Genomic DNA, 10,304 nt, shown 5'->3' on the forward strand with positions numbered 1-10,304 from the left:
TTGTTAGTTGCTTCTCACATTAAGATTGCATCGTGCCAACTTGCACGGAGTCCCATTCTCTGATGTCCTCTGCTCGACAGATACGGTAGAATATAATTGATATTAGCTTAAACCTAGCGTTCCCGCGAATTCTTTCCGCGTGGATTGTTGGCGTTCGGCGTATGGAAGGGGTGGTAAGTGTGCGCGCCTTTCTTTGCCGGCAGTAATCGAGTCGCATACGGTGTGACACGGGGCAGCAAACTGAGCTCGCTCGCTGGCCGTCCAGACAGCCAGAGATGCTCCTAGTCGGTCGAGCAACTCTCTAGCAGTTCCGCGGCGCTACCACCGCTTCTTATAATACTAATTCCTACTATCTGACCCTCCCTTAGGGAGGGTTTGGTGAACGTCACGCGGCTTTTTATCACCTTCCGCGCGAGGCTCTAGTTTCGTGTATTTCGTTTGTTTTTTCTGGCTTCACATCGCACCCCGCGCCAGTCGATCGCCGAGATTTCCGGTTGTGCTGTTTGCCGCTCATTTTGCCTCGTACCTCTAGATCGTGTGCCTGTCCATGATTAATGATAAAAAATCCGGCGCATCGTTTCTATCCTAAAGCCAGCGCAAGCCGCCTGGGAGTCTTTCCATCGGTCCTGGTGTTGCGAATAAGACGTATTCGATAAATAAGAAAAAAAAACTATCTACAAAAAGGAACAAAAAGAACATCCTTGCATCGCTCAGCCCAGTGGCCGTGCCTGCCTCGGGGCGTCTACGGAAACGAACGGCCTGGTTGCCGCAAACACCATGACGTGATTGGTATGCTGTTTTTTGGGGGGAATTAAATTTAAACTAATCGGCGCGCCACTCCATCCTTCCGCCACGCCGAAGAACACACCGGGCGTACGTAAACCAGCTTCGTACGGCTTTGCTTCCCCCTAATCTTACGTTTGCGGGAACGAAACGAGGGAAACGAAAACGAAAACAAAAACATATCCTTAGAAGTTAAGATGCGTCTCCTGGACAACGGGATATTGACAAGGTTGAAATTTACTAAACAAATACTGTACAACGATTGCCCGCTGGACGCCAAACAGTGTGCACACACCCGAGGTGTGCCACTAAAACGCGCCACCCCCGCGGTGTTGGCCATTGGCTCTCTATTGCACCCTATCGCTGCGCACGGATGATGAGTCTCACATAAGTTTGGGATACTTGTTACAAATCTCTATGCAAACGACGAAGGTGGTGATCCTTAACGGAAACCACCAGTCAAGACCACATTAGCAATGTGGAAGAAACAATGACATAAAACCAAACTCCAATAAGAGTTAGGCGAAGAGGAGTGCAAAATTTAACATTTAAAATCATTATTCAATTTAGCAAAGGTTTGTTTCGAGTAAAAAAAAAGTCGCCAGCGACTAAAAATAAAAATAGAAAAATACAATTGTACGACAAAAGACGTACACAAATGCGAAAAGTAAAATAGTTATAAAAAAAATATAACAGATGCCCGCCCTCGCCTACGATAAAAGTAAGCTGAGAGAAGCGCGCTGGCGGTTGTTATGATGGTGATAACATTGTACGACGAAAGACGTACGTAAATGCTAAAATAGTAAAGTTGATAGATGCGCACTCACGGACGTTAAATGTCCGTGTGATAAAAACTGCACAACGCAAGGTGTGTGCGAAATTGAGAAAAGTAAAATTGTTAAGTTGATAGATGTGCGATCCGGTGATAAAATCGTGCACCGAAAGGTGTCCGAGGTTAAGTTGATAGATGCGCGCGCCGGCGGATGTTATCCGGGTGATAAAACTGTTTGCGCGCAAGAAACGATGATCTATGCGCGTTCCCGTGCGAGACACTTAAAAATGGTAAAATAAATTAATAAAACAGTCGAAGGGAAATGCAAACTAATGGTCCGCCTTAGCCTTCCGCCGTCAGGGGATCGCGCGCGTGATGGATACGCACGTGCTTGTTGTGGTTGGTCTTGGTGGAGGACGTCTTGCCGCAGATGTTGCACGCGTACGGCCGCTCGCCGGAGTGCATGCGCTTGTGCTCGGTCAGGTAGTACTTCCGGTGGAACTGGCGGCCACACTCGTCACACTTGTGGCTCTTGTCCGTCTCGTGCTCGCGCGAGTGCCGCAGCCAGTTGTACTTGCGGATGAACTGGCGCCCGCAGTGGTTGCACGTGTACGGCCGTATCGAACGGTGCGCGTTCACGTGCGTGAGGTAGTCCGACTCGCGCACGAAGCCGGCCGGGCAGAGGGTGCACTGGAACGGCTTCATGGTCGGGTTGGCGTGCGTCCACTTGTGCTGCTTCAGGTTCCAGTTGGTGGTGAAGTGCTTGTTGCAGATGCCGCACGAGAACACCAGCCGCTCCTCGGTGTGCGTCTCCATGTGGCGCCGCATGCTCGCCTTGGTGTATGGCTGCTGGCAGACGGTGCACGGTTCCGTTTTGTTCTTCAGCTTCGCGTACTGCAGCGTGTGCGACAGCCGGATGTGGCGCGTCAGGCTGTTCTGGTGGATGAACTTCTCGCGGCAGTACGGACACGGTTTCGGCTTCTGCTCGTGCGTCTCCTTGTGCCACTCCATCTTGGCACGGGTGGGAAACACGTCGCCGCACTGCGAGCACACGTACTCGTGCTTCACCGCCACCTTGTTGAGGTGGTAGCGGTTGCTGTGCTGCGCCAGGTTGGAGAAGCGCTTGAAGTGCCGGTTGCACAGCTTGCAGCGAATCGGTGCGTGCCCCGAGTGGACGCGCATGTGCTCGATCAGCTTCTGCTTGATCACAAAGTGCTTCCCGCACACCCGGCACCCGTGCTCCTTGATGCCGAGGTGGCGCTTAAGGTGGAGGGCGAAGTTGCGCCACTGCTTGAAGTGGCGCCCGCACGCCATACACTCGGCCGGATGGACCATCAGGTGAGCGTTGAACTGGTTGAAGCGCTCGAACTCGGCCCGGCAGACGGCGCACACGAATAACCGCTTGCGCACCACCGTCGTGGTGGGCGTCATGAGCACCAGCGTGTTCGACGGTTGCGCACCGAGCTCATACTTGCGCTGTATCTCCTGCCGCAGCCAGTGGTAGTCCATCACCACCGGGGCCAGCGGCTCGGGCGGAGGCTTCTCCCCGGTAACGCCTGTCTTTACATCCTCCGTGAGAAGGCCCGAACCTAGCAGCTCGGATGGCAGCGACAGTTCCAGCTGCTGCTGCTGCTGCTGATGATGCTGCAGCTCTCCCGGCTGCGTTTGCAACTGTAGCGCTTCTTCCGGATGCACGCTTCGCATATGCTCCCGCCGTTGCTTGATCGAGCTGAACGGCTCCATGCACTTGACGCAGCGATATGTTCGGGGGATCCCACTTCCGGACGGTTTGCTGGACCCACGCGACCCGGACGGTCCGGTGGTTCGCGCCTTCGTCGGGCCGTAGTGATGAGATGAGGGGGCAAACTCCTCAAAATCTAACGCTCCGGTCCCTTTCGGCAAGTATTTCTCCTCCCGCATACCCTCCACATACGGCACGAGTATAGCGGATTGTTCCACTACCTGTTGTTGGTGCTGCTGCTGGTCCTGATGGAGCTGTAATTCGAGATTAGCACCCAGCTCACCGAACGGCACCTTCGGTATAGTGCTTTTCATAGACCCACTGCGCTCTCTTTCCTCCTCGTCCTCATCTTCACCTGGTACGTCATCCTCATCATAGTCGTCTTCATCTTCGTCACCAACGACTTCTTTTTTGTATCCCCCCACGGGAACACTACCCCGCGACGGGTAATTGGTAAGGGACGCCTGTGAGCCTGATGAGAACGGGCTGTGGGATAGAACGAAGTGTCATTCATTGTCGAAACGAATACAACTAGTGAACAGCACAGCCTATGTTAATAGTAGTAGTAACAGTGAACAACACAAGCACCTAATCCTCTAGTTAGCAGTGAAACTAAAACAACGCACGTTCCGGTACGTTTCTATCCAAAGGCCACCAAAGCTCCTGACGTTTCCGTTGGTAGTGTTCGAATGGGATGTGTGTAGGATGAATGTTAGAAACTATCTACAAAAGGAACAAAAAGAACGAAGGAACGGGCTGCGCAAACCATGACGTGACGGACATCATGATGAGAACCGTCCTAACGGCGGAAAACGGCAATACCGTCGAATAATGCTAAATTTTCATCGTTTGATTCCCACGACCAATAAGTTTCCCTGGCGGACGTATCGATGTTAGTAGGTTTTAATCAATTAATGCCCTTCCAATTCCCCAATCACCGACGATCTGAAAAGAACCCATGTTCATAAAGGAGAAGGATTGAAATACAGCGTTTACATCACAAGAACGTTGCTACTTGCGATCTAAGCCCCTGTTAGGGGCCCTCCCGCGGCCACTCAAGTCCGCACTCACCGTTTAAACCCACCACTGCTCGATGGGCCGCTTTGCTAACCGGCGTAACCGCTCGGCTGCCACGGAACCCATTAGCTCCTTTTGTTTCATTAATTTTGTCAGACTTACATTTCATTTTGCAAGACAAAAATCTCAACATCATCAGATCTCCGCGAAGATCTGTCTGCGAGGTCAACGCTTGCATGAAGTACTGATTGTAGCAGGATAATGTGCAATGTGGTCAGCCAAAATTAAGAGAAAACAAAATTCTAACACACAATAAACGAAGAAGAATGAAAAATTTATAATTTTTAAATTGTTGCCTGACAATGAAAATTAGTTAAATGTGCAATTGAAAGATGTGCGATAGCGAATTGTGTACGACAGTGAAGTTAGTTAAAAAGATAGATGCGCGCAGGTGATTGTTCTGATGGTGGGTGAAAAGCTGTACGCTACCGTGCCCGTATTACCGAAAGGTGTACGAAAATGCAAATTAGTGCAAAAGTGAAAATTCATTAAATTGATATGTACGCGCACAAGTTTCTAATACGCGCACAAATTTGCAAAAGTGAAAATTCATTAAATTGATATATACGCGCACAAGTTTCTAATACGCGCACAAATTTGCAAACGTGAAAATTAATTAAATTGCGTATATATCAATTTAATGATTTTTTTCTAATACGCGCACAAGTTTCTAATACGCGCACAAATTTCTAATAGACGCACAAATTTCTAATAGGCGCACAAGTTTCTACTAGGCGCACAAGTTTCTAATACGCGCACAAATTTACAAAAGTGAAAATTAATTAAATTGCGTATATATCAATTTAATGATTTTTTTCTAATACGCGCACAAGTTTCTAATACGCGCACAAATTTCTAATAGGCGCACAAGTTTCTACTAGGCGCACAAGTTTCTAATACGCGCACAAATTTACAAAAGTGAAAATTAATTAAATTGCGTATATATCAATTTAATGATTTTTTTCTAATACGCGCACAAGTTTCTAATACGCGCACAAATTTCTAATAGGCGCACAAATTTCTAATAGGCGCACAAGTTTCTACTAGGCGCACAAGTTTCTAATACGCGCACAAATTTACAAAAGTGAAAATTCATTAAATTGCGTATATATCAATTTAATTATTTTTTTCTAATACGCGCACAAGTTTCTAATACGCGCACCAATTTCTAATAGACGCACAAATTTCTAATAGGCGCACAAGTTTCTACTAGGCGCACAAGTTTCTAATACGCGCACAAATTTGCAAACGTGAAAATTAATTAAATTGCGTATATATCAATTTAATGATTTTTTTCTAATACGCGCACAAGTTTCTAATACGCGCACAAATTTCTAATAGGCGCATAAGTTTTAAATAGGCGCACAAGTTTCTACTAGGCCCACAAAATTGCAAAAGTGAAAATTCATTAAATTGATATATACGCGTACAAGTTTCTAATACGCGCACAAATTTCTAATGGATGTACAAATTTCTAATAGGCGCACAAGTTTCTAATACGCGCACAAATTTCTAATAGACGCACAAGTTTCTAATACGCGCACAAATTTACAAAAGTGAAAATTAATTAAATTGATATATACGCGTACAAGTTTCTAATACGCGCACAAATTTCTAATGGATGTACAAATTTCTAATAGGCGCACAAGTTTCTAATACGCGCACAAATTTCTAATAGACGCACAAGTTTCTAATACGCGCACAAATTTACAAAAGTGAAAATTCATTAAATTGATATATACGCGTACAAGTTTCTAATACGCGCACAAATTTACAAAAGTGAAAATTAATTAAATTGATATATACGCGTACAAGTTTCTAATACGCGCACAAATTTCTAATGGATGTACAAATTTCTAATAGGCGCACAAGTTTCTAATACGCGCACAAATTTCTAATAGGCGCACAAGTTTCTAATACGCGCACAAATTTACAAAAGTGAAAATTAATTAAATTGATATATACGCGTACAAGTTTCTAATACGCGCACAAATTTCTAATGGATGTACAAATTTCTAATAGGCGCACAAGTTTCTAATACGCGCACAAATTTCTAATAGACGCACAAGTTTCTAATACGCGCACAAATTTACAAAAGTGAAAATTAATTAAATTGATATATACGCGTACAAGTTTCTAATACGCGCACAAATTTCTAATGGATGTACAAATTTCTAATAGGCGCACAAGTTTCTAATACGCGCACAAATTTCTAATAGACGCACATGTTTCTAATACGCGCACAAATTTACAAAAGTGAAAATTAATTAAATTGATATATACGCGCACAAATTTCTAATAGACGCACAAGCTTCTAATATGCGCACAAGTTGGTAATACGCGCATAAGTGTCAGTTTGCTAGTTGACTAGAAAGTGACTAGAATGAAAGCTGTGCCACTACGTACAATGGCATCCGGGAAATTGCCGCGCTATGGGTGCCCAAACGGTTGCTCAGATTCCAGCACTCCTGGGCCGTCGAGTAGTCGTAAGAGCTCGGGTAGACAGGGATGTTCTCGCTGACGGCACACAGCTGCACAGATGGAATAGAAAGGAAAGAAGAAACATTAGGCTAGGCTCGAGGGTTCCGTTTTCGTATGTTGGATTCAAAATACAGAATTATAGGATTGATAAAATAGTCCTAAAGGCCTAAATTTAACACTACAATACATTGCCTTAGAATCTAGCTTGAATGCTATTAAGCAGTCTTTCTGGCCACTCTTTTACAAATGCTGTAACTTCGTCCTTTTGGAATTAGTAAACGGTTATTTTTAAAGTTGGCGTTTATGGTTTGTGTTTGGAAAATATAAGGGATGGAAAACCTTTCGACCGACCTTTTTTCATCTTTTACCTAAGTTGGAGGGTGTATCGAAAACCAAAAATGCATTGACTACCTTAACTAATATACCAAAAAGTAGCCATTTACAGATCAGAAAAATCTACAAAAAGGACGAAAATTATATAGCGTGGTAACACAAAAGAGCGGTCAAAAAGAATTCGCGCCTGGTCAAGGTTGGTTCTCGGGGAACTGGAGAAACAAGTAAGACCTTTAAGAAATGTTTGCTTCGATTTTAAGAAAAGCCTGTTTTTACTTACCCGTTTCCAAGGAGTCAACTCCATATCTCCGTTGCTCTCCTGCTCGGAAATTTCCCCCTTCGCTGGCATCTTTTCGTCCGTGCGTATGTTGAGGCTTTCCGTGGAGGGTGCCCGCTCCATGCTGCACGAGACGATCGAGGAGGCCAGCGACATGGCCGACGACGAATGGCGGCTGGTGGAGATGGCCGCGTTGGTCACCGCCGGCTTGTCGTCTGTGCCCGTGATGTCGGTATCCTCTTCTTCCTCCATGGAGGAATTATCCTCGCCGTATGATGCCGCTGTGCCGTGCCCCCCACCATTACCCGCACCACCATTGTGTGCACCGATCGGACTGGCACTGGCGCTCCGGTCGGCACTGCCGAGTAGCCCGCCATTGGCCGCAAGCACAGCACTGCTGTACTGGGGGCTGAAACGGTGAGCCCACACGCCCGGGACCGCCTCGCTGTCGTCCGGCGACGAAGCACCGCTGGTGAAAGCTGAGTTGGTGGATAGTGCGCGATGGAATTCGCTGGCGTAGTCGACGTCGGCGTGGCTGTAGAGCTGGAAGGGGTGCTGCTGCTGCTGTCGGCGATCGCCGTCCGACGCGCCAGACGATGCGATAGGCCCGACGACGCTCTCTGATGCAGCACGCGACGATGGACCGGCTTCGAGGAAATCCTTCACGTCGTAACTCTGCCGATAGTACGAGGCCGGGCGATGGACACCAGCGGCTGCACCAGCGCCAGAATGTTGTTCGAAAGCACCAGCCGCACCTGCAAACTTCGACGTCGACGACAGCGACGGTCCACCGACTTCGAGGAAATCCTTCACGTCGCGATGTTGTTCGATGGAGGCCGGTGGCGTGCGTGGGTCCGTCTCGACGATAACGTCGTCGCCAGCGACAGGCGGTGGAGTTGTGGGGATGACAGTAGCTGGTTGCGCATCCATCGTGGCTGGCTGTTGCTGGGCTTGGAACAACATGCCTTCGATTTTTACCGGTGTCGCCGCAGCTTGCATCGCGTTCATCTCACAAAGCTCGGCAAACGACGAAATGGACGAAGACATCGTGCGATCTTCGGAGTACAGGACCGCGTCCTGCGAGAGCATACTTTCCGTTGGCTTCCGGTCGACGAGATCCTCCGTTTCCACCTCGACCTCGACCATCGCCGTCGCGTCGACCATTTCGAAACACTCCAAGGATGCACGCGGCAGCAGCGGCGGCTCCTGGTCGACGATCGCATGGTAAACTGCCGGTGGTTCACTCTCCGGATTTGGCTCCAGCTTTACCAGCTGCTGGGGTATGTCACGCCTCCCGCGACGGCACCGGCTCATCTCATTACCGGAAAAGCGGTTGGACGAATGGCCCTCCTTCCTTTTCCGGTTGCCGCCTTGGCGTCCTCCTTGGCGTGTATTTTGGTACTTCCGGTCGTTTTCCTTATTGTCACTACTACTATGCCCCGACTGCTGACCGCCACCAGAGCCAGACCCACCATTCTGCCCCGGATCGTCCTCCCAGTCGCTTTCCTCTGCTACCTCCTCCTCGTCATCGTCCTCATCGTCGTCGTCTTCTTCCTCCTCGTCCCCCTCATCTGGCAAGTCCTCTTCACGTGCTAGGATCGGCTCGAGTTCGATTTCCTCCTCGGCCACTTCAGGACTGCAGCGCTGCTTGGTAGCGACAACCGCCTGGTGCCTCTTATGCGATTCTACCTTTCCTCCCGTTGACATGCGTGCCGTTAAGGTGATACGTCGATGTCTACGGTGCTGCGACTCGGTAGCGGTGCTGGTGGTGTGCTCCCTGGAGGAGGACGGACGCACCGGGGATGCAGGTGGGTGTGGAGTTTTACGAATAACGCTCGTCTCCAACCCCACCCCCAACGAATTGACCGCTGGGTGGCCTTCCCCGGGGGTGTTGATGCGTGCCCGCTTCCCATCGTAGCGATGCAAACCCGAGGGTCGCACCGGTCGTACCAACTGCGTCGTAGGTTCGGGGTCGTCTGTCGCGCTGCGCAGCTGTAAATTTATGTATTTTCCATTAGGGTTAAGAAGTTTATGAATCAAATTTAATTACCTTCACGTTGCTAAGGACGGTCACACTGGGCTTGCGTGGTGAACTAATACACTCCACACTGCTACTGCTGCCGCTGCTCACCGTTATGATCGACTCCGCTTTTGGCGGCGACAACCGCATCAATACCTCCTCCGTGGTGGTTGTTTGTGTTGTTCCACGGATATGACTTCGTTCTATTGTTTTGTATTGTACCGCCCGATGGTGGTTACTAATCTCGAAGCCATAGGATGTCTGCTTAAAAGGCGTACCATATTCCCTGCCCAGTAGTCTGGCCAGTACTTCATCCTCATGAACCAGGTAGGAATCCGCCAGCGATAGCCCAGACGGTCCGGCCTCAACGGTGCCTTCGCTGGACCCTGCTGTAGGTCCGGTCTCAACGGTCTCTTTACTAGATGGCAGCTGTCCGCTACTAGCCGGTATTGGCAGCTGTCCGCAACTAGCCGGTATCGGCAGCTGTCCGCTACTGACCGTTTGAGTGATAAGATTATTGGAATTAATCTGGGTGGCCCGACTATACGGAGGAGGCGGTCCAGAGTATAGTTCGTTGGTATATCGAGGCTGGTATGGGACTGGTCGTGCAGCACCTGATGATAAGTTGGCTGGGTTTGTGGGTTGCGAGATTATCAATGGCCCGTCATTTGGAGATACTTCGATTGCTGCTGCTGGTATTGCTGGCGCTGCAGCGGCGGCTGACAGGGGAGCGATCAATGCTGGTTGGTTAGCGGCTACATTCAACGGTACTGGTGCGTTCAACGCTGGTTGCGGCGGTCGACGATTTGCCGTTGCTGCC

General features: G+C 48.9%; 2 protein-coding genes across 3 annotated transcripts in view; one reads left to right on the forward strand and one right to left on the reverse strand.

The window, feature by feature from the left end:
• Positions 1-975: 975 nt before the first annotated feature.
• Positions 976-9,679, reverse strand: LOC131269651 (uncharacterized). 2 transcript variants are annotated; one of them, XM_058272121.1, is made up of 5 exons: positions 9,515-9,679; positions 7,468-9,456; positions 6,780-6,904; positions 1,943-3,782; positions 976-1,835 (listed from the first exon to the last, which is right to left on the reverse strand). In XM_058272121.1, exons 1-5 carry the CDS (start codon positions 9,632-9,634, stop codon positions 1,812-1,814), a joined length of 4,098 nt encoding a protein of 1,365 aa, XP_058128104.1. In that variant the 5' UTR covers positions 9,635-9,679; the 3' UTR covers positions 976-1,811. The 2 variants fall into 2 exon arrangements, with proteins under 2 accessions (XP_058128104.1, XP_058128103.1); XM_058272120.1 differs by having other exon boundaries at positions 976-3,782.
• The window catches only part of LOC131269654 (uncharacterized), a 114,151-nt gene continuing 105,515 nt past the window's right edge, over positions 1,669-10,304 (forward strand). The window contains exon 1 of the mRNA XM_058272129.1: positions 1,669-1,680. The gene's annotated coding sequence lies outside the window, so the exon portion shown is untranslated. The remainder of the gene's footprint in view (positions 1,681-10,304) is intronic.

This window comes from Anopheles coustani, chromosome X (genome assembly GCF_943734705.1).
Source record: "Anopheles coustani chromosome X, idAnoCousDA_361_x.2, whole genome shotgun sequence".
Lineage (NCBI taxonomy): Eukaryota > Metazoa > Arthropoda > Insecta > Diptera > Culicidae > Anopheles > Anopheles coustani.

Excerpts from the sequence above, each read along its gene's own strand:
- LOC131269651 (XM_058272120.1), bottom strand. The coding sequence starts at position 9,634 with ATGCGGTTGTCGCCGCCAAAAGCGGAGTCGATCATAACGGTGAGCAGC. Across the intron at positions 6,905-7,467 it reads AGTTGACTCCTTGGAAACGG|CTGTGTGCCGTCAGCGAGAA; the intron begins GTAAGTAAAAAC and ends CCATCTGTGCAG. Across the intron at positions 3,783-6,779 it reads GCAATTTCCCGGATGCCATT|CCCGTTCTCATCAGGCTCAC; the intron begins GTACGTAGTGGC and ends TCTATCCCACAG.